Source organism: Xiphophorus hellerii, chromosome 5 (genome assembly GCF_003331165.1).
Source record: "Xiphophorus hellerii strain 12219 chromosome 5, Xiphophorus_hellerii-4.1, whole genome shotgun sequence".
In the NCBI taxonomy this organism is placed as follows: domain Eukaryota; kingdom Metazoa; phylum Chordata; class Actinopteri; order Cyprinodontiformes; family Poeciliidae; genus Xiphophorus; species Xiphophorus hellerii.
The window spans coordinates 691,735-715,576 of record NC_045676.1 but is presented as its reverse complement, the minus strand read 5'-3'; the positions used below and the strand labels follow the sequence as shown (position 1 = coordinate 715,576).

General features: G+C 46.0%; 1 protein-coding gene across 7 annotated transcripts in view; it reads right to left on the bottom strand.

The window, feature by feature from the left end:
* The window catches only part of glra3 (glycine receptor, alpha 3), a 41,835-nt gene that overhangs the window by 6,266 nt on the left and 11,727 nt on the right, over positions 1 to 23,842 (bottom strand). For 4 of the 7 annotated variants that reach the window (XM_032563197.1, XM_032563200.1, XM_032563198.1 and 1 more), the window contains 6 exons: positions 12,159 to 12,745; positions 10,439 to 10,569; positions 9,779 to 9,846; positions 5,421 to 5,644; positions 3,766 to 3,848; positions 1,479 to 1,616 (listed from right to left, as the gene is read on the bottom strand). In XM_032563197.1, coding sequence (XP_032419088.1) covers positions 1,479 to 1,616; positions 3,766 to 3,848; positions 5,421 to 5,644; positions 9,779 to 9,846; positions 10,439 to 10,517 — 592 coding nt within the window. In that variant the 5' untranslated portion in view covers positions 10,518 to 10,569; positions 12,159 to 12,745. Of the gene's footprint in view, positions 1 to 1,478; positions 1,617 to 3,765; positions 3,849 to 5,420; positions 5,645 to 9,778; positions 9,847 to 10,438; positions 10,570 to 12,158; positions 13,162 to 23,842 lie in introns of those variants that run through there. The other 3 variants (XM_032563199.1, XM_032563196.1, XM_032563202.1) reach the window with 2 other exon arrangements.

Below are 23,842 nucleotides of genomic sequence, written 5' to 3'. Positions count from 1 at the left end.
GCAGCAACATCTGCCCCTGCGGTCGAGCCAGAACCGCTCCGGTTCATGTTTGATTCACTCTTAGGTTGGGGTTATCAAAGTTTGGCTTCCTGTTTATTCATTCAGTTCAGTTAAATATTTAGTTTGTGAATGAAATATTTAGTTTGGAATGGTGACATTCATAAATGAATGAATAATATGGCGGAAATATGACTTTAACACCTATTTTTCCTCTTATAAGAGGCTAAATAAATCAAATTATTGCTGTTAATGTTTTACTGTGTAACTTTACAAACAGTTCCCCACCGGTCCGATGAGATTCTGAGAATCTGTTAACTTTGTGAGCGTGTAGCTGCGGGTCTGGAACAAACGGGATGAAACCGTTTGTGACGGAACCAGAACCGCCTGCTGCTTTCTGCCTGAACTGAGCTGATGGTTCTGCTGGACCTCCTCCCATGGCCGACTTGCTAACCGCAGAACCAAACCGCCGCTGACACCGTGTGGGGCCAGAGGTCACAGACACCTCGTCCACACCGGCCCGATCCCTGGGTTCTGATCGGATCTGATAAAATCATCATCCTGGGCGTCAGGAAGCCGCTTCTCCTCACAGCCAGCGGCACCAACAGAACGGATAGAACCTGGCAGCTGGCTGGTTCTGACACCGGTGGCCCGGCGGTGTGTGTGTGGGGCCTTGCATTTGATACACTGTAAGGACCATCTTACTAACACATGCCATGCTGTCTTTGGGTTGTCCAAAATGTGGCCTGAGGGCCATTTGCAGTCCTTGGAACGATTTTGCATGGCCTGCATCACAATTTAAAAACTGCTTAAATTCGGATTGCCAGGTGGTTAAATGCAGATAAACTTTTAAAAACGATGCTGAAGGAGACATTTTCACTGATGCCAGACCTTTTGCAATGACAATTTAACATCTTACAAGGGAAAATATGTTTAACAACACAAAGTATTCATTCGGGTTTCTGCTTTGAATTTTACTTACTTTAATAGTAAAAGAGATTAGAAAACATCCAGTGACTTTTACTCAAATTCAGACCTAAATATAGCCATTTTATTCGCTTGGTAAAGTCAAGCAAGAGTGAGGCATATGCTGTTCATGTTGCTAAAAATACACAATAAAAATGATCAGCCTGAAAAAATTAGGATATGGTTTGTAATTATTGATTATTGTTTTTAATCTGGCAAACCTGTGAGATGCTTTTTATGTTTTTAATCTACAATGATTTACAGAACTTTTGTCTACAGAAAATTCATTAAAATGTTTAACTTGGCAAAAAGTTGGGACACCACTGGGTTATGGGTAATGTGTAAATTACATTTAGGTTAAGTTTAGGTTGTAGGAATAATTAGAAGTCAACTGAAATGGAGGTCCCCACAAGTGATGATGAAACCAATGCTCCAAAGTCTTACTGTAAACCAGTGTGTGTGTGTGTGTGTGTGTGTGTGTGTGGGTGTGTGTGTGTGTGTGTGTGTGTGTGTACCGGTGTTGTAGTGCTTGGTGCAGTATCTCAGGTCCGACTCGTCCTTCAGGATGAACTGCGGCAGCGTAAGGCCCTCTGCCACCTGGACCGGCCCGTTTTCCTGCCACTCGAAGATCAGGTCGTTCATGGTGTAGCCGACTGGAAAAGGCAAAAGAAGCGGGTCAAATCCGGACCAGAAAGCCCGGTTCTGTCTCGATCTGCGGGTCAGAACCACCTCTTCAAGTGTCCAAATGGACTTTTGTTCCTGCTTTTTTCTGTTGGGTTCTGCAATCTCTAAAGTGAGACCTTCTGAAGTGGGCGGAGTCAAGAGACGAGGGGCGTGGCTAAATGTGGAGATGAGGTTTAGAAGGGCTGTGGGAAAGGCATTTTGCCAACTTAGCAACGTTGTTGCTAATTTAGCAACTCTTTGTTCAAAAGACCAACAAATCTAGCAACTTATTTAAAAAGCGCTGTTACCAATCCTAGCCATGCTGGCTAGTCCAGCTTCGGACTCGCCACCAGGGGGCGTGTCTGAGTGAGATGGTATTATACTGGAACATGGTGCTGAGTGTTGTAGACCAGTGGCCCCCAACCTTTTTAGTGCAGCGGACCGGTCCAGACTTTGCATATTCGCTGCAGACCGGGGGGGTGCCTGCGTGAGACGACCAACACCGATGCTGTTGATGCTGTTGCTGCTGTTGATGCTGTTGCTGCTGTTGATGCTGTTGCTGCTGTTGCTGCTGTTGATGCTGTTGATGCTGTTGATGCTGTTGCTGCTGTTGATGCTGTTGATGCTGTTGCTGCTGTTGATGCTGTTGCTGCTGTTGATGCTGTTGCTGCTGTTGCTGCTGTTGCTGCTGTTGATGCTGTTTCTAACTCATTCTGATGCTTGTTGGCTCAATGTTGGCACACAAGAAGCAACCAACACAATCCGGTTAAAGGATTTTCAAACTAAAAGATCCTCCAGATTCAACACATAAAACGGAAGTATTATGTGTCATGATGTAGACGTCTACCAAACTAGATGTTGGAACAATAGGAAAATTGAACGGCAGTACCCACATTCAGCCCACAGAGGGCAGCACTGAGAAAAAAATGTCACACTTTTGCACAGAAACACAAAGACAAAACCTTTAAGGACCAACTTGGACATTTTATCTGCAGGAAACCAGTTGGTTGGTGGTTTAGTCCCACTTTAAAACCTCCAGGATGATTCCGTCCTCCAGGTTTGTAGTTTTTTCTTTCTCATGAAGAAGTGAGAACGAAGCTCAACCTGAAATGAAACTTCCAGTTGCTCTGGTTCTGTTGGACCTGCTGTGGTTCTGCTGACCGGACCCAGAGTTCTGTTGGACCTGCTGCGCGGGCTTCCAGCAGCTGGCTGGTTCCGCTCCAGGATTAAGGATGCACTTGGTTCTGGTTCTGAAGGTTGATCCAAAAGCGAACAGCAGGAAGCGCCTGCAGCTCTTTAAAGCGGCGGCGTCCTTCACTTCACATGAGCTTAAAACCCAAACGCCTGCGGAGGAAACCGGGTCAGAACAAGTTCTGCAGGTTCTACCAACCGTGTTAACACTTTAAAAATAAACCTGATTCTAATTGGAATAAAGTGTGATGTCATCATCATCATCATCATCATCATCAGCGTCTGATGAAAACCGCTAGGACCTGCTGGTTCTGATTCTGGTTCGACCCAGCATAGTGACGCGTTTCCAGACTGAACTACAGCAGACAGTTCAGCCTGACTGGGATTAAAACGGATTATTTTAATAAAAATAAACCTTTCTAAATAAGAGCACAAGTTAATGAGGCATCCAGCATCAGATGCGGATCCGACACGGCCCGGTTCTGCTTCCACAACGGTTCCAGACGTTCCTCTGACCCTGTTGGACTGCTTGAAAAATCTCTATAAAGTTAATTCTCCAGTGGTTTTGTTCTTTTTGCTCCATGTGTAACATAAAGAAACCCAAATAACATCAGAATTTTACAGGAAGAAAATAAGAAAATTATATTTCTGTCACATCATAACTGGATGGAAAAGTGAAGAATTTCCCAACCCATGCAAACCAATTCATTTCCAGCTTTTTTCATGTTTTTTCCAAACTCTTCCAAGTTTTTTTCAGAAATTTCCAGGTTTCATAATTTTTTCCCAGACTCTTCCAGGTTTTTCCAGACTCTTCCAGGTTTTTCCAGACCAGTTCCAGCCGCCACTCAGACTCGCCGCCTGCGGCCTCAGTGACGTCTGCAGCATTTCCACGTTCAGAAGCAGAACTTAATGTAGCGAATGACCACAGAGGCGGTTTAAAGGACTCACAGCTCTCCAGCTGCATGATGCAGGTCTGGACGTCCATGGGGAAGTTCTTCAGGTCCATGGGACACGACAGCGTCAGCGTCAGTCTGCAGGACAAGAAGGAGAAAACAGGTTAAATTAGATGAAACCGATTCATTGGGACTCAGGATCGACGTTTTGGAAGACACATTTTCTAAATCTGATTACATCTTTCTCTCTGTTCTGAGTCAAACCAACCAAACCCTTTGAGCAACCTGTTCCCCTCCTGGCCTGTGGGGGCGCTGCACCAAGAACCTCTGAAGACCCTGAGAGCAACTTCCTTCTTCACCAGATGGAAACAAGATGGAGGCGTCAGATTTTAGCGGTTGGAGGATTTCTCTTTAGTCTTTGGCTGAAGACCAGGAGCCATTTCTGATGCTAACACTAGGCTAACACTTTAGCTTTGGTTGTATTTACCCAGAATGCCCTGCTCTGCAGTCCACTTCCTGCTTTTGGAGCGGTCTCTGGTCCGCTTGGTGTTTACATTCAAACCGAACCCAGCCCGAGGTCAAAGGTCGATTAGCATTCACACTTCACCAGCCGGACCAAACTTTGACTAGACAGACGGACTGGAGTTGGATTAAAGTGGGCTGAACAGAACCAGTGGCGCAGCATAAAGTCAGGCGCAAGTAAAAAAGAAAAAGTTATTTTCTGCCTTGAAGAAAATTTTTTGCTCTTGAGAGGATAAGAAAAAAACACAATGTGTAAAATTTGTAAGGAATATAATTTATTTTATTACATATGTTTAATAAAATTCAATAAAATTAAATAGATCTTATTGTCAGAAGTACAATAAAATATGTTTTTATTGTATGTAGAAAAACAAAAGAGCTTCTGACTCCTAAACAGAAACTGGGAATCCTTTATAGCAGTTAGTTTTTAATGTTTAATGTCATGTATGTGCCGTGTCCCTGCTGCCCAGGGCGCCTAACGTGTCACATGTTATCCCGGCCCGTTCGGGTCGCTGTGCTCTGTTTGGGTAATCATGCATGTTGATGCGGCGCTGCAGCTAAAGATTATTCCCCACAGATTCATCGTCACAGCAGAACACAGCCATGTAGAGCCACCTGGTCGCCATGGAAACGCTCACTTCCTGCAGGAGTAAGGAACGGTGCGCCAGGGGCGGCCCAAACCTTTCTGGGGTCCGAAGCAGATTTTCATTTGGGGCCCCAACCTGTTAGCACCAGACGCTTCATAATTCCTGCGCTGCTGTTAGCATTAGCATCATTTATGATTAGCTTACATCATCCCAGTGTTATTATGGCCGCTACATTTAACTTTATACAAGAAACAAACTAAAGAAAATTATTTGGATTTTGAAATGCAGATTGATATTTAAACGAGTCGTATTATTTTAACTATTTGAAAGTAACATCAGCTGATAAACAATAAATTTACAGTAAACAATATAAAAAGTATTTTATATACTTTTTGGAAAGTGTTTTTCCATGGTAATAGTATTTACTTTGCCTTTTTCAGTGTTATTTTAACTATATATATATATTTGTCTTGCTAGCTTGGTGCTTTGGGGGCCCCCTGGTGGTGTGGAGGCATTTGACCTGCATGTGCCTTGTGCCGGCCCTGCTCTAATCTAATCTAATCTAATCTAATCTACTGTAATCTGAGTGATTTGGACCCACCGTATGGAGTAGAGCACGTTGCCGTTCTTGAAGATGCGCAGCAGCTTGTTGTCGGTGGTGACCTCGTGGAAGTGCGCTCCCTTCTCGTTGGCGAAGAACAGGTCCGGTTTCCAGATGGAGTCCAGCATGGACGGGTCCAGGTCCAGAGAGTCGTCAGGATACTCGGCGTAAGCCAGCCGCGGGTCGTTCCACTGCTGCCGCAGGAAGATGTTCACCCGGTAGTCCTGGAGGGAGATAACCGGGTCAACAGAACCAGAACCAACAGAACCATCAAATGTGGGTCAACAGGGCAGAACAGAGCCAACAGAACCATCAGAACCTCCGCTCTGACGTCAGAGCCTTGCAGCAGACACGGCGAGTCGATCCCAGATTTTCTCCATCAGCTGTAATTCGAACTCTGATGACAAAAAACGGAAACTATTCTGATCCAAGCTGACTTTTCATTTGTTAAACTAATTCTGAGATCTATTCTGGTTTTATTCTGTTTGATGTTTTCTCAACCCGATCTGATGTTTAATTTCAAAATAAAAGCCTATTAAAATGACACGTTTAGAATTTTAGTTTTACCAAAGGTGACATACACATTGCTGGAAAACTCAGTTTCCAGTGACTTCTCTCACTTCTGGGTGGCAGAGGGTCACCTCTAGAGCACAACCAGCAAATGTCATCCACATCTGATGTTTAATTTCAAAATAAAAGCCTACTAAAATAAGACGGTTTTATTCCCCCCTCCTCCCCCAAGTTGCCGTGCTTTTATTTTGAAATTAAACATCAGATTGCGTTGATATTTGCTAGTTGTGCTCTAGAGGTGACACTCTGCCACCCAGAAGTGAGAGAAGTCGCTGGAAACAGAGTTTTTCAGCTTTGCTTAATGTTCCCAATTATTTCCGGTACATTATTTGTTTTTGCAGCTGCAGAAATACAAAGTGGAAACATGAAGAGATCTGCATGCAGTGGATCAAACATGAGCCGGATGTGCGCTTTTATTGTGAAAGCAGCAAGTAAGAGGCGGCTAGCTTTACCGCAGTGGTTTACTTGTTCCTGAGTGTAAGATGTTCCTTCAGGTTCCGGCTCGGTTCTGGTCCATTTGGGTTAAACCTGCTGGTTCTGACTCACACATGAATGTTTCTGGTGTCGTTTGAGGGAGCGTGAAGGTTGAACCGGGCCTAACATAAGACTAACCTGCTGATCTGACAGAAAAGTTTTTATAAAACAAAAACAAAACTGAAATATGAAGTGAAATCCAGGATTTCTGGATGTTCAAATGACAGAAATGAATCCGGAGAGTCCAGGAGGAACATAGGCTGTTTTAGCTAACATTTATCTGCCTGCAGCCAGGCGGCGAGGCCAGCACGGCGAGGTCAACCCACAGGAAGCCAGAGAGACGGACCGACACGGCGACACGAGCTGCCATGAAAAATTCAGGCCCTCCGATAAATAATAAAAGTCAACTGAAAGCAATCTTTTCCTTCTGAAACGTCTGACAGGTTGTTAGCCAGCAGCGCGCGCGCACACACACCCACACACACACACACACACACACACACACACCCACACACACACACACACAGTCTGTGGTCAGAACTCCCAGCAGAGCAGAAAGCACTTAGCAGTTGACATGCAATCATCCTTTCTTCCACTCGTCAAATATATGCAGCTAAATATTTAGTTGTTTGGAAGCTAGATATTATATTTAGCTTCAAATTTAATGTTTTTTTTAGTTAGCTATATATTTAGTTAGCAAGTTAAACATTTACCTAGCTAACTAAATATTTAACCTGTTAGTGAAATATTTAGATTAAAGCTAGAGATTTAGCTTGATAAAACATTTCTATTGCTAACTAAATATTTAGTGTGTTAAAATATTTAGATAACAAGCTAAATATTTTGCTAACAATAAATGTTTATTGTTTTAAATATTTATACATTTTTATTGAGCTAAATAACAATTATTTATCTTATAAGCTAAATATTTAGCTCGTATTTAGTTAAGCTAGATATTTACCATAAGCAAACATTTCATGTACAAGCTAATAAGCAAAAAAATAAATAAGCTTAATAAAAAGCTAAATATTTTATTTAGCTTCAAAACTGATATTCTATTAGCCAGTTTAATATTTAATTAGCAAGTTAACTATTTAGCTACCTCACTGTGTATTGAGATTAAAGCTAAATATTTAACTTGCTAACTAAATATTTAGCTAACAAGCTAATAAGTAAAAAGGTAAATAATATTTCTATGAAGCTAGATGTTATATTTAGCTTCAAACTGACATTATAAATAAATGACTAACAAGGTGAAAACATGACTGTCAGTGAAGTTGTTCCCTCATTTCTCTTCATAACCAGACGTCCTTTATGGCACGTGTTGATATTTCCAGTGGGATTTATAGTGCAGCTTCAGATTTTAGTTGGTGTGAATTTATTATTGATAATCATAATCTCTGGTCTAATTCAGAGCATCTTAATGAGCCTCAGTCATCGTTGTGCCACATGGTTCACATCCAGCCGTTTGTTTCGTTTAACCGTCTGAGTCCAGCAGGAGGTGGACCATCAAACTGGCCGTCCGGCTCCTAAAGGAGAGCGTCTCTTAAAGTTATTAATCTTGGTTCTGGGACGGTGAGGATGTGAGTAACAGGAACGCAGCAGCAGCTTTGACTTCATGTCACTTCAGCGTATTTGCTGTCAGAGTCGCTCAGCGTCTCTGCAGCACATCTGCTATTCCTGTCCGCCCGTCTGTCTCCTCACATCTCCGTCTCCGTCCGCCGGCCTCCATCTTTACCTCGTCTGGCTCCGCACTCGTCATTCTGCTGTTTCTAATTAAACTGAAACACCAGAACCGACCGACACGGTCACCGAGCTGCAGGTTTACTACAGGACTCAGACGAATCTGTCGAAAACCTCCCGACGGCAGTGAACGCATCACAGTTCTCTTTGGAGGATCAAAGGTCAGACACAGGAAGAGGCTGTGGTCAGTTTTCAAAATAAAAGACTCCTGGTACCAGGCTGGTTCAGTGAGGTTCTGTTTGGCTGCTGGAGCTGAACGGATCGGGTTCGGTTAGCGGCTCAGATTAGGGTCAAGTTCCTGACGGAGACTGAGTGGATATAGAGAAGCTGACCAAGCCCAGCGACCTGGACCGCCGGCGGTACCACGCCGGGTCCGCGGTCCGCCTGGTACCACCAAGTCGCTCTGACCGGCAGAGCTTCAGCCACCGTTGTTACTCGCACGGCCTCAGTCCCATCTGTTCATTAAAGACCAGAGGCGTTCGTTCAGATCATGTGACTTGGAATCAAGTCACGTAAATCTTAAATTTCACGTTTTGCCTCGGCGTTCCGGATGAAGAGCCTGGATGCTAACACGTCCTGGGGTCGGTTTCCTGGTTGCCCCTGGCGACAGATAGGCAGGCTGCATAGCAACATATGAACCTGTGATGAAATGACCTTTGACCTTCTGGATTGTTGGCGCACTGCCAGTGCATCCCAGCCCACTTTGATAGCTTTAGAAAACAGATTTCACTTTAATACGTCAGATTCGGTGCAGGCAGGATGTTGTTAGACGCTCCGTCATAAAAGTACTAAAGTTAAGCAGTTTGACTGAACTCTGGTTTGCCGTTTCATCGCTGATGTTACCAACCATCAGCTTGTTTTTCTTAAAAAAATTTGCTTCCAGATGTTTCCTCTTTTCCTTCTTTGCGTCTGTCTGGGTTTTTCTACTTTCCATCTTTTAAACTCCACAGACCGAGAACGATGGTGTTTTATGTCAAAGAGCGTCTGTAAGAAACGTAAAGCTGCCAGTGGAGGCGAGTTGTGACTTTATGCTGCTCTGGTATGAAACATAATCTGTCTTTATGTTTATGTAGCCAACAGACTGAGTCGATGCAGTTTGGACCAGCGGGACGAAGTACACGATCAACCCAGTGACTCACACCGGCCTGATTAAATCATCATCATCAGCCCTGAATGTGAGATTCCTCCAGAACCTTCAGGTTAGCCGATCAGACCTGCATCCAGAAGGTAAGGAGAAGGAAATGGATTCTGGTTTCTGTTTCCGTGCAGTGAAGTTACTGAAACTGAAGCGTAAACGTCAGAAACTTTGGCTCCCAGCTGTGAGGTCTAACAGCTCTGAGCCTCGGCGCTCTGAAAGCTGCCGGTCATAAATAAACAACGAATCACATTAATTAGCAGAACGCTGCGACGCGACGCGACCCGCCGTCTGTCTGGGAACCGAGCGGAAACACGCCGCACATTAAAAAACTCAGATTTATTCATGGCGTTCTGTCAACAAGCTGCTAAGTGCAAAAAGCTTTTCGGGGCCCGAATGGGAAAACGTCCCGGCGCCTCGGCTTCCTGTCACTCACCATGGTGGTCTCAGCGATGGAGCCGAAGCTGTTGATGAAGATGTTGCAGGAGACGTTGACCGGAGGACCTGAGGAGGAAACCGGCATTACAGCAGCAGATCTGGAGCTTTGCTCATCCAACATGCATCCAACTGTGACACTGAACCGTTTCCAGGAGGGAAACTTGGAGCTTCAGGAAACGATTCCAGAAATCTTAAAGAAAAAGATTTTATAGTTAATGTTCACATGGAGGACATCAGCCGATGCTGGGCTTTTCTTCTGTTTAACTTTTTGGTAAATTAAAAAGTTTTGATCAAAATCAAAAAATGTTAACAGAAATCTTTCCCAAATAGAAAAAAAACTCTGATTCTAAATGACCAAAAAGAAGAAAAGTTTGGTCTGATTTAACTTCAGACAATGAAAAAACATGTTTGTATTTTTATTTGGCGTATAATATTGGTAAATAACAGCAAACTTAAAAATAAATTATAGTATTAATGTATTGATTGCTTAGGCCAACCTGGAAATTATTAAATTTTATTTTGTTTTATTTAAGTGGGTGACATGATTTCATAAGTCTTTTAAAGAAATAAATATAGAAACAAGAGTGCAGGAACGCTGCTGATTGGCTGAATCTGGAAAAGTTTAAAGCAGCGATGAGAACAGAACCGGTTTAAATACCTTTAAAGTTCGGTCGGATCCGAGCGTCGTATCCCGACGTTCTGCCCATCAGTTTGTCCAGGAAGTCGGAGGGAGACATGGGAGCCTGGCGCGTCCTGGCGGCACCGTCCAGCTCCTTACAGCGGCTCACGCTGCAGACACAGAGGAAGAACCGCGTTCACAGCAGCACAGCGCCCCCTGGCTGCAGCGGTGTGGTTTACACCGGCTTTTGCAGGTGAAGTTCATTCAGAACAACTTCGGTTTGGAAAATCAGAGGAATCCAGAGCTAACCGCTAAGAGCAGAGCTAACGGTTAGGAGCAGAGCTAACCGCTAGGAGCAGAGCTAATGGTTAGGAGCAGAGCTAACCGCTAGGAGCAGAGCTAACCGCTAGGAGCAGAGCTAACGGTTAGGAGCAGAGCTAATGGTTAGGAGCTGAGCTAACGGTTAGGAGCAGAGCTAACCGCTAGGAGCAGAGCTAACCGCTAGGAGCAGAGCTAATGGTTAGGAGCAGAGCTAACCGCTAGGAGCAGAGCTAACCGCTAGGAGCAGAGCTAATGGTTAGGAGCAGAGCTAATGGTTAGGAGCTGAGCTAACGGTTAGGAGCAGAGCTAACCGCTAGGAGCAGAGCTAACCGCTAGGAGCAGAGCTAACGGTTAGGAGCAGAGCTAATGGTTAGGAGCTGAGCTAACCGCTAAGAGCAGAGCTAACGGTTAGGAGCAGAGCTAACCGCTAGGAGCAGAGCTAATGGTTAGGAGCTGAGCTAACCGCTAAGAGCAGAGCTAACGGTTAGGAGCAGAGCTAACCGCTAGGAGCAGAGCTAACGGTTAGGAGCAGAGCTAACCGCTAAGAGCAGAGCTAACGGTTAGGAGCAGAGCTAACCGCTAGGAGCAGAGCTAATGGTTAGGAGCTGAGCTAACCGCTAAGAGCAGAGCTAACGGTTAAGACCAGAGCTAACCGCTAGGAGCAGAGCTAACGGTTAGGAGCAGAGCTAATGGTTAGGAGCTGAGCTAACCGCTAAGAGCAGAGCTAACGGTTAAGAGCAGAGCTAACCGCTAGGAGCAGAGCTAAAGGTTAGGAGCAGAGCTAATGGTTAGGAGCTGAGCTAACCGCTAAGAGCAGAGCTAACGGTTAGGAGCTGAGCTAAAAGTTAGGAGCAGAGCTAACGGTTAGGAGCAGAGCTAACTGCTAGGAGCTGAGCTAACGGCTAGGAGTAGAGCTAATGGTTAGGAGCTGAGCTAACCGCTAGGAGCAAAGCTAATGGTTAGGAGCTGAGCTAACCGCTAGGAGCAAAGCTAATGGTTAGGAGCAGAGCTAACCGCTAGGAGCAGAGCTAATGGTTAGGAGCAGAGCTAATGGTTAGGAGCTGAGCTAATCGCTAAGAGCAGAGCTAACGGTTAAGAGCAGAGCTAACCACTAGGAGCAGAGCTAACGGTTAGGAGCAGAGCTAATGGTTAGGAGCTGAGCTAACCGCTAAGAGCAGAGCTAACGGTTAGGAGCTGAGCTAAAAGTTAGGAGCAAAGCTAACGGTTAGGAGCAGAGCTAACCGCTAGGAGCTGAGCTAACGGCTAGGAGTAGAGCTAATGGTTAGGAGCTGAGCTAACCGCTAGGAGCAAAGCTAATGGTTAGGAGCAGAGCTAATGGCTGCGAATGAAGCCAATGGCTACGAGCAGCAGCCAATCAGGAGGGAGTTATGAGTCAGCTCTAAACTTCCAGTTCACTCATCATCATCATCATCATCACCTCCTGGGATCTGAACTCCTCCTTCTCTCTTATCCAGCTCTTAATAATCAGAGCTCTGATTGGTCCAGCTGGCCCAGCAGAACCCTCAGGTACCAGGCTGCCGGTCCAGCTGGTTCTGGAGGCTCCATCAGGACAACAGGAAGCAGATCCTCCAGTTTTCAGCGCCACAAAAACAAAGATTTAGATTTTAAAAATCACAAAAATTATTTTGATCCCAACAGGTTACCACGGTGACATCACAGTGGGTGTCGACCAATCAGAACCATTGATGTCGAGTTCATGATCAGGTCACCTCGGGTTCATCCCAGACCACCGACTGCTGCTGACATTCAACACACACACACAGTGTGTGTGTGTGTGTCTCCTGGGTGACGGTCGATCTCTAAATGCCACCGTAAAGCTTGATGATCCTGAAACTACATCGCTCCTTTTGTCATCCGGGACGAGCAGAACCAGAACCTGCAGATGAACCTGCCAGCTCAGCGACAGCGGCGCTGCTTCATCTTCACTCTTCATCCTCACTCTTCCCCTCATAATCTGCTCAATAATGCTTTAATCTGAGCCTCTGCTGTTGGAACTACGGCAGCCTGGAGGGACAAACACAAGAAAAAACCTCTTAGCTATTATACCCAAAAAGAACCTGTTTCACTGTTTCCTAAATTCCACTTTTTCCATTTTAACCATATTTATCACAATAATAACTTACTGATTATGGTGAACAAAAAGAATGAATAAATCAGAGGTAAACATTTATTGTGTTTCATAACTACAACAATCTGCTGTGGAACATTAATGGTTTCACAAGATGTTAAAAAGTGTTTCCCTGTTTCCTTCACCAAAAATTATCTACCATATTTTTCGGACTATAAGCCGCTACTTTTTTCCACGCTTTGAACCAGGCGGTTTGTAGCCGGTGCGGCTTTTTTGTGGATTTTTCTTCAACCACCAGGGGGCTCTTCAGCAGGAAGTGAATCATTGGAAGTCAAAATTGGAAATCAAAGAAGAAAGTGCTGATTTTTATTTAGAACACGTGTCAAACTCCAGGCCTCCAGGGGCGCTGTCCTGCAGTTTTTAGATGAGCCACAGGTACAAACCACTGAAATGAAATGGCTTCATTACCTCCTTCTTGTGTAGATCGGTTCTCCAGAACCTTAATGACCTAATTATTCTGTTCAGGTGCTGCAGCAGAGGCTCATCTAAAAGTTGCAGGACTGCGGCCCTCCAGGACTGGAGTTTGAGACCCCTGGTTTAGAACAAGCACATGCTAGCAGCAGGCACGATGGAGAAATGAATTCAAACTCATTCCCGCTCAACATGGAAACAACATGAAGAAGTTGATATGATGCAGCTTTTAAGTGGAGGAATATGGACCTGGCAGGACAGGAGGGAAATGGAGCCGCTGCACATAAGTTCGGCGTGAACGGACCCACGGTTCGGCGTTGGAGACCGAGGGCTGCGGCGGAGTGAGGTGCGCTCTATACTCCGGAAATTACGGTCAGCTCGTTTTATTTTTCCTACAGGAATATCTGATTCAGGACGCAGAACCTTCACCTCTCGCTTCCATTGATTCATTTAAATGTTTATGAGTTAGCAGACGTGACTAGCTGAAGCTAGCTAGCTTCAAGCTAACTGCGGCTAGCTAGTTTCTTCTCTATGTTGTCACATTCTTTTGTTTCTAGTTAACTGTTTGCTGACAGAACGGACAGAAAGGTTTTGTCCCCCTTGGTTCTGAACCCTGCGCTAAGCTTCGAGTTATTATCTTTTTTATTGGGAAGACGTCTGTTTTTCAGAAAGCACAGCAGAAACTAAGCAGATATTTCTGTGAAATTCTGCATTTTGACTCCATTTTGTTTATTAAATTCAGTGAATCATACGGTTCTATGAAAGTTTATTCTTTCACTGCTCTGGAGCTTCCTGCTCTGACACAACGCCACGATGGAAAGACCTCAGAGCAGCGACTGTAGCTCCTCATCAACCTGGAGGGGTCAAAGGTCACCTGGAGTCCATCAGAGGAAGATGATTCCCAAGAGGACAAACAGAAATGGAGTACCTTCAGATCTTCGGCGGTTTTCCAGGCTGGATTTCCCATCAGGACGCCATGCTTCTCTCAATGAACATTTTCTCATCACAAACTGGACCAGACAGAACCAGAACCAGAACCAGGAGTAGAAACATGGATTTCCTTCTGGTTGTTCTGTCTGCAGGAATCCGTCTCTCTTCATCGTGTAACTAACATCCTGTCTCACATGATGGGTCGATAACAGACGGCCCGGTTCTGCAGAACCGCCGCCTCCTCAGTGAATGGGTCTGAAGTCTGATGACTCAGAGTTCATATCAGGGTCAGAGGTCACATGACGAGAGCCAGGCCCAGAACCGGACATCGAAACGACGCCGGGGGACTTTCTACATGAAGCTGGAAAAGATTTTTTTATTATGAATTAAGTTAAAGTAAATAAACCTCCAGAGGAGGAAGGACGCTCTTCCTCCTCTTCATCACCTCCAGATGTTTGACGAAGAGCGTTGCGTTAAACAAGCAGATTAATCTCGTTATTTAATTTGTCCGTTTCAGCGCCGTTTATCCTCCGTCTCTGAACGCTTCACAAAACATCCAGCTGAGATGTCAGATTACTGCATGCTGCATGCTAAGCTGCTTAGCTCGCCTCCTCCTCTTCCTCCTCTTCCTCCCTTCCTGACCTTTCAGTTGGGCTCCTTGGTTGAACAGCAGAAGCTGCATGAAGTCCTCATGTTTAATGGACGAGCTTCTCAGACACAAAGAAACCAGCTGAACTGATTCAGCAGCAACACATTAAAACACAAATGTTTGATGTGGATTTTCTGAAAAATAAAGTTTCATTCATGCTGAGGGTTTAAAGGTCAACGCTGGACAATCATGAAGCCAATTCTACAGATTAACTGAAGTTCTGGTTCTCTGGAGAAACCAGCGTCCATCCATCCTTCTGCTAATGTGCTAATATCAGAGCTAATTTTAAGCTTAGCACACATGCTAACTTTGCTAACATTTAGCACAACTAGCCCTAACCCAAAGTCAGTTTTTCCAGATAAACTCTAATACTCTGATTTACTTGGCTGTTTTATAAACTTTCAGTTGAGTAATAAAAGAGCAATAAAAACCAGGACAAATCGCCTAAAAAACAGTTTTTACCCGATGGCAATCATGGCACTAAATTCAAAGGCATAAGAACTTCTGCTCTTGACACCACTTTGTTAAAAATGTAAATTCTGTTGCGACACCTCCAGGCGCTGCAACCATCTTCTGATGTCTATTCATTTCTCATTTTGTACTATTTATTTCTTTATCTTTGTATATTATGTATGTACAGTATGTATATGTATATTGTATATTATGTATATACACATAACCTGCATTTTAACTCAAGTCGAGCAAATCTCAATCTCGTTGTAATCTGTTGATGACAATGACAAATAAATCTTATATTATCTTATCTTATCTGTAGAAGACTGTGTGCGTCTAAACAGGCGCTAAATCCAGATCTCTCGTCAATCGACTCTTCCTCGGTCAGAAGGACTAGGGCGACTCCAACGGTGCAGCTCAAAAGTTTATTGATGTTCGTATATGAGTGTGTATGTGTGTATGGGTGTGTGTGTGTGTGTGTGTGTGTGTGTGTGGTTATCTGAAACAGAAAACAATAAAGGTACATATTAATACCCATGCAAGCAAAACACAGATACACGTAGATACAGGACGAAAATGGCCTGCAGCACCACAGAAATCCACTGGAGGGCACCACAACACTACAAATGAACAGTCGGGTAAATGCAACAAACATACAAATGACAAAAACCGTCAGAACACATGAAATGAATGGTAATTCCCTCATATACTAATGCAATAACAATATGTATCTGGTAAAGTATAGTATAAATTGAGCTATCATAATTAAACGCCTGCATTGTCGGCAGCCAGAGAAACACGAGGACGCCATCACCTCCTGGGCCAACAACCGACACAAACACAAATATAGAACATGAAACTGCACACTTACATCATAAAAAACGCACACAGGTTTCTTACACGAAAGACCCAAGATAGGTTGATGGTGGATGTCAGTGGATGCCACTTTCATGCCACCGAGCCACACAGTAGCACAGAAAAAACAATCCACTCAACTACGTGAAACGGAATCACAAAATGAACAGATGCATTTTGGGTAATGTAGTGCTAAACTAACAGACGGACTTTTAACAGCCGCCCCTGTATTGGCAACAAATACACTCATACAAAGTCCGCTAGTCGGAAGGACGATCCAAATCTTCAGGCACTTCAGGAAGCTCCACCAGTTTGGTTACCGGGCGAATGTAGAGACTGTCCTTGACCTTCACCTCAGCAGCTCGAACGACGCCATCCGTCCCAGGGAAGACCTTGGCGATGGTCCCTACAGGCCATAGTCCTCGGGGAAGGTTGGAATCAGCGATCATCACAATTTGTCCCACAGCAGTATTATCAGTAGATTTCCTCCATTTCTGTCTTAACTGAAGTCCTGGGAGGTAGTTTTGGATGAAGCGTTTCCAAAAATGATCACTGACAACCTGACTGTGTTGCCATCTTCTCTTGGACAGGGCATCATGAGGACCATACACTGCTTGTGGTAATCCTGCATCCCGCCGCCCCATTAACAGAAGGTTTGGCGTGATGGGGTCCGGGTCAGCCACATCAGAGGAGGCATAACCGAGAGGTTTAGAGTTAAGGATGCCTTCAACCTCCATGAAAGCTGTTAGAAGCACTTCCTCTGCCACAACCTGGTCTTTCAGGACAACTTGTAAAGCTGATTTGACTGACCTGATTTCCCTCTCCCAGGCTCCCCCAAAGTGAGGAGCATGCGGCGGGTTGAAGTTAAAGTTGATGGTCTGTTTGGCTAACTGTTGCTGCAACACTGGGGCCATGTTTTCAAAGGCGCTCTGCAATTCTTTGTGGCCTCCCCTGAAATTGGTGCCTCTGTCGGACCACAGCTCATACGGCTTTCCCCGGCGAGCAATAAACCTGCGTAATGACATCAGGAAAGAGTTGGTGTCAAGGCTAGGGAGGAGATCCAAGTGAACACATCGAGTGGTCAGACATTTGTAGATGATCCCCCAGCGTTTTTCTCTTCGACGTCCAATCTTGACTAGGTAGGGTCCAAAACAGTCTACGCCTGTAGACCAGAATGGGGGTTTGTAGAGTCTCAGACGAGCTGAAGGAAGGTCAGCCATCTTTGGTGTGGAAGGTGAGGCGCGCCATCTCCTACATTCCACACACTGGTACTGGTGTTTCTTAATGGCCTGTCGACCTCTGAGAATCCAATATGTGCGCCGTATCTCTGCATAGAGTCTCTCTGCACCTGGGTGAAGCAGCTGGGAGTCGTAGTGCTTTATGAGGAGACGAGTCAGAGGATGATCAGGAGCTAACACAACCGGATGGATGCTGTCGGGGTCTACATCTATAGCTTGGCGCAGGCGGCCTCCAACTCTGATCAGTCCACTGATGCTGTCATATTCAGGGGAAAGAGCACTAAGACGACTGGTTGAGCGGACAGAGTCACCTGCACGGAGGGCTCGGACCTCTTCTGGGAAGCTGTCCTTCTGTGCAGAGCGAAGTAGCTGAGTCTCTGCCTCTAGACGCTCAGCAGCAGTGAAGGAGGTGGCAGCTGTCCCATGTAGAGATTGGTGAGTGGCCAGAGCCAGGTCCTCTAATGATGTGCTCTGTGCAGGATCTGGTAGATTTTGAGATATAGATGTGAAGCTACAGAAAGCAGTCTTTCTGAGTTCGTCACTGCCACAATCTGGGAACTCTGTTGGGGGTTTTGGCCAGGTGTCAGGAGTCTGTGTGAGAAAGTATGGGCCCTGTGACCAGCGGCTGGAGATAGTGAGCTCTGACAGTGGTTTCCCTCTTGTGATGTCATCAGCTGGATTTTCATCAGAGTTCACATACCCCCACTGCTCTGAGGAGGTCAACTCCTGTATTTCACAAATCCGAGTCCCAACAAAAACTTTGTACCTACAGGAACTGGACTGGATCCACTGCAGCACTGTAGTAGAATCCGTCCACAGGTAGATAGAGTGCAGGGGTAATGAGAGTTCAGTCTGCAGAACTTTGGCTAGTTGGGCTCCGGTCAGCGCAGCACACAGCTCCAGTCGGGGAATCGACACCTGTTTGCGGGGTGCAACTCTTGAGCGTGCCATGATGAAGGAGGTGGAGATGTGTGCCTGTTGCTCTGTGGCTCTCAGATAGGCAACAGCCCCATAGGATCTCTCAGAGGCATCACAGAAGATGTGAACCTCGTTTGTAGCACCAGTGATGCTGTGCGGGCTGTAGCAGCGAGGGATGCTAATCTGCTGAAGATTAGACAGTTCTTCCTCCCATTCAATCCAGGACTGAAGCAGATTTCCTTCTATGGGCTCATCCCATCCTCTCTCTGTACTCCACAGGGCCTGCACAATGAGCTTTGCTCTTGTGGTATAAGGACAGATATAACCCAATGGGTCATACTGACTGGCTAGCACCTTATAAATATTGCGCAGCGTGACAGTTGTGTAGGACACTGGGCGATGCTTGTATCCCAGGACATCAGTTGGGCAGTGCCAGCTGAGACCCAATGTTGACTCCTGTGGATCAAGGCTGTTGAAGTTCAACCACAGTTCACAGCTTTCTGACCTGGCCGTACTGGGCAGATGGGCAACCACTTCAGGGAGGTTACTGACCCACTGTCTTATTTCAAATCCACCTTGGAGGAGCAACTCTCTCATCCTGTTGATGAGCAACTTGGCCTCTTGTGGGTCAGAGAGGGACTGCAGGCAGTTGTCAACATAAAAGGCTGTATGTACAGATTCATAGATGTCCTTATGAGTGTCTTGATGATCCTTCACGTGTCTCTGAAGGGCAAATGTAGCACAGCAGGGGCTACACGTTGTCCCAAAGGGCAAGACTCTCCACTCATATACATCTGGGAGCCTCTCTGTTTCACCATCTCTCCACAGAAACCGTAGCAGGGGACAGTCTTCAGGGAGCAGGCGGATCTGGTGAAACATGGCCTTTATGTCTCCGCTCACTGCCACAGGATACTGACGGAAGCGGAGGAGTACACCCAGTAGTGTAGGCCCCAGTGGAGGGCCTGGCAGGAGGTAGTAATTTAGGACGGTGCCCTGGAACTCAAAAGAGCAATTAAAGACCACCCGAGCCTTGTTGTTATGGTGTACCATATGGTGTGGCACGTACCAAGATTCAGTAGAACTATGAATCTCTTCTGGAGTCAACTTCACCACATAACCAGAATCAACCAACTTCTTGATCTCCTGGTTGTATGTGTGGGCCAGGTCCGGACGTTTCATCAGCTTCCGCTCTGTGGACCTCAGCAGGCCTTTAACTACTTCTGGAGGGACGTGCATCCGAGGGAAGTCCTTCTTCCTCAGCAGAGGAGTGGCATATCTCTCCACGCCATCTACAGACATCCTGATGGTCTTAGTCTCTAACATGGCTATGGCTTCTCTGTCCTCCTTTGAGCGTGTGACCTCCTTCTCAGGTCTGTGTATGGGAGCGTCTAGTTGCCACAGACGTTGAACGTCCTGATGCAGAACCTCAGCAGGAGAAAGGCATGATATATTCAGGCAGTGCATGTCTCCCTGCTGTGTAGGCATACTACTGCTTGGACCTTGGATGGCCCACCCCAGCTTGGTGCAAACAGCGACAGGAGCACGGGCTGGGCCACGTCTGACTGGACGGACAGGAGTTATAAGGTGAGCATTGTCTGAACCGATTAACACAAGAGGCTGTATCTGCTTGAATCCCTCCAGCTGCACTTGCTGCAAGTGGTGATACTTCTCCTTCAAGAGCTCCACTGGACATGACTGTTCAGCTAGGCTGAGCTGTTGAGCAGTAAAGGCCTGTGTTATTTTATAACGCAGTTTTGGTTGGGCCTTCGGGGACACCTGGAATGAGACGTTGCCTCCCTTTATCTGGATCACATCTTGACGGATGGTGCGCAGAGATAGAGTTTCCTTTTCTGGTGATAAGCCTAATAACTTAACTGCAGCTGGGAGTATGATGGTTTTCTCTGAGCCGTCGTCGAGGAGAGCATACGTGTCTAGAGATTTCCTCTGATGGTGTAACTGAATGGGCACAACCTTGAGCATTACACGGCCAGAGTGACTGACAGGACCCAAAATTACTCTGCTGGTACTCACTGTTAGGATGTTAGGGTCCCGCCTTCTAGCCTCAGCCAGGTCATGAAGCACTAATAAGTGCTGTTCTCCACAGGTGGTGCACGGCTTCTTCAGAGTGCACTGTTCTGGAGTGTGTTTACGGCCGCAGCGCCAGCATTTGGATTTATCCTTTAGCCAAGTGGCGACAGCTGTGAGGTCTAGCTTCTTAAAGTTTACACAGCCACTGAGGTAGTGTTCTGTTCCTTCACAGTATGGGCAATAGGGCTTAAACTTCTGTTTCTTCTTGGAAGGGGAAGAAGGACTCACAGTGTCTGCCTTAGTGTCTGTCTTTGGCTGTATTTGAGCAGGATCTGAGCCATAATATATGGATGCAGACTTACTCTGTGCTTTAGATCCTGTGGGTGCTCTGAAGTTACTTCTCTCCAATCGTGGTCTGTCTGATGACTGAGGCTGAGTCGCTTGCCTGGATAGCTGAAGAACGTGGGACTTGCGTTCGAGCCATTCAGAGAGGTCATACATATTGTATGTGCGGCTGCTACCAGTGCGTATAATGCCACGTGTGATACAGTACTCGATGAAACTATCTCTGTAACTAGGAGGGAGTTTAGTGAGTAACCTGTCTACATGTGAACCACACTGGAGCTCACTGGCTGCTACATCATCCATAGTACTGAGGAGACCTACAAGGCTAGACACTGCCAGGGAGAAATCTTCAAAGGCTTGAGGGTCACCGGCCTTAACAGGAGAGCAGTTAAGGATAGCACTGAGTTCACTCTGGATTAGTTGTCGAGGCTGTCCATATCTCTGCTCCAATGCTCGAATTGCACTAGTGTAGGGAGTGCGGTCGTGAATATAGCGCCTGGCAACTTGTAGAGCACATGGATGCTCTAAATGATCCAGCAGGATGTGATATTTATAATCCTCTGTGAGGTGTGCATGGGGCCCTAGTAGGCTGTCCAATCCTTTCTTCAACAGTGCAAATTCACTCTCTCGGCCTGATTTGAATGTTACCAGTCTAGGCTTTGGGATGCCGTATGATGATGCCACAATCATCTCCAACAGCTTTGGTTGGTTGACTTCTGCTGTTGAAGGTAGGGAGGCTGTTGCCTGGTATTCAGCTGAAGGTGATGGATAGGCAGCAGAGTAATGTCTGGGAAAATCAGCAGGTGGAACTGCATAATGCTGGCTGTAGTTCTGTTGTGCTGCCGCTCTCTCTGGTGGCTGAAGCAGAGGTGTAGCGGAGGCTGCAGCGAGGTTGTATGATGGTGCAGAGTGCAACTGGTTGGCGCAGCTTGGTAGCTGCGGATGTTGGTATCTCTGACTGTATAGAGACTGAGCCTGCTGTGGTTCAAGCTGCCCAAGCTGCATGGATTGTGATACTTGGATGTCAGGTTGTAGAGCAGGCTGTATCACATGGTTCACTCCAGGAGGCGGAGCTGGTAACGATGCCGGCTGGATCGCTGGGTAAACCGGAGGGCCTCTTGGCTGTGGAACAGGTGAAGGTACAGACCGACCTACAGGCTGGAAGACCGTGTTCGTCCAAGGCTGGGACGCAGATGGTGACTGAAGCATATGCGGAGGTGCTGTAAGTACATCTGGCTGTGGAACTGGCCATGGTGCTGTCTGTACCCTGGGGCTTGCCTTTAGAGATGAGAAGGATGCAGCAGGTTCTACTGGTCTTAGTAGGTTTACAGGTGTTCTGTTGTCCTGCCTTGCTGGTGCCATTATGTTCAACTGATCCCTGGTGTGACTGCTGTATATATCCACACTGCTAGGATGTGGTAGGAATGCAGGAAGGGATTCTGCTCTACCATGTTGTTGAGCGTGACTGTGTGGTAGGAGAGGGCTGCATGACTTACATGTTCGCTCTAGTTGCTCCACACGCTTGGTTAATGCACCACTGGTCTCCTTCATAGTGACTTGCATCTCATTCATTGCTTCTAAAACGCTGCCCCATACTGCCTCCATCTTGTCCCATCTTTGCTTCTTATCCTTATCAGGTTCTTCTGAGCTGCTGCTTGTTGACGACTCTGACTCCTCTGGATCAGGTAGGTCATGGTCATACTCTGCCAGATGTCCCGGAAGCTTCCTGCTCCTGCGTGGACGGGGACTATGCTTGTGACCTTTCTCCTGAGAAGCGTTGTCTTGTGAAGTAGCCATGTTGTTGATTCGACCAATGAGAATCCGGCTCGAAGGACCACTTGTAGAAGACTGTGTGCGTCTAAACAGGCGCTAAATCCAGATCTCTCGTCAATCGACTCTTCCTCGGTCAGAAGGACTAGGGCGACTCCAACGGTGCAGCTCAAAAGTTTATTGATGTTCGTATATGAGTGTGTATGTGTGTATGGGTGTGTGTGTGTGTGTGTGTGTGTGTGTGTGTGGTTATCTGAAACAGAAAACAATAAAGGTACATATTAATACCCATGCAAGCAAAACACAGATACACGTAGATACAGGACGAAAATGGCCTGCAGCACCACAGAAATCCACTGGAGGGCACCACAACACTACAAATGAACAGTCGGGTAAATGCAACAAACATACAAATGACAAAAACCGTCAGAACACATGAAATGAATGGTAATTCCCTCATATACTAATGCAATAACAATATGTATCTGGTAAAGTATAGTATAAATTGAGCTATCATAATTAAACGCCTGCATTGTCGGCAGCCAGAGAAACACGAGGACGCCATCACCTCCTGGGCCAACAACCGACACAAACACAAATATAGAACATGAAACTGCACACTTACATCATAAAAAACGCACACAGGTTTCTTACACGAAAGACCCAAGATAGGTTGATGGTGGATGTCAGTGGATGCCACTTTCATGCCACCGAGCCACACAGTAGCACAGAAAAAACAATCCACTCAACTACGTGAAACGGAATCACAAAATGAACAGATGCATTTTGGGTAATGTAGTGCTAAACTAACAGACGGACTTTTAACATTATCTTAAAGTTGAAGTTTTGGTTATCGACCAAATACTGATGCTCTTATTTTGAAGTTGGTTAAGAAAGCAGTTCTGTTAATGCCATTTGAGCAACCTGTTCCCCTCCTGGCCTGTGGGGGCGCTGCACCAAGAACCACTGAAGGAAACGACACAAAAACCTCTGAAGACACTGAGAGCAACTTCCTTCTTCACCAGATGGAAACAAGATGGAGGCGTCAGATTTTAGTGTTGGAGGATTTCTCTTTAGTCTTTGGCTGAAGACCAGGAGCCATTTCTGCTGCTAGCGCTAGGCTAGCAAGTTAGCTTTGGTTGTATTTACCCAGAATGCCCTGCTCTATAGTTCATTTCCTGCTTTTTTAGCGGTCTCCGGTCCGCTTGGCGTTCACATTCAAACCGAACCCAGACCGAGGTTTGGAGAACCAGAGTTAGCTTAGCATTCACACCTCACCAACCGGACTGGACTTTGACTAGGCAGACGGACTGGAGTCGGATTAAAGCGGACTGGGCTGGTGGGAACGATGCAGCGTGTTTTCAAAACTGCGCTTG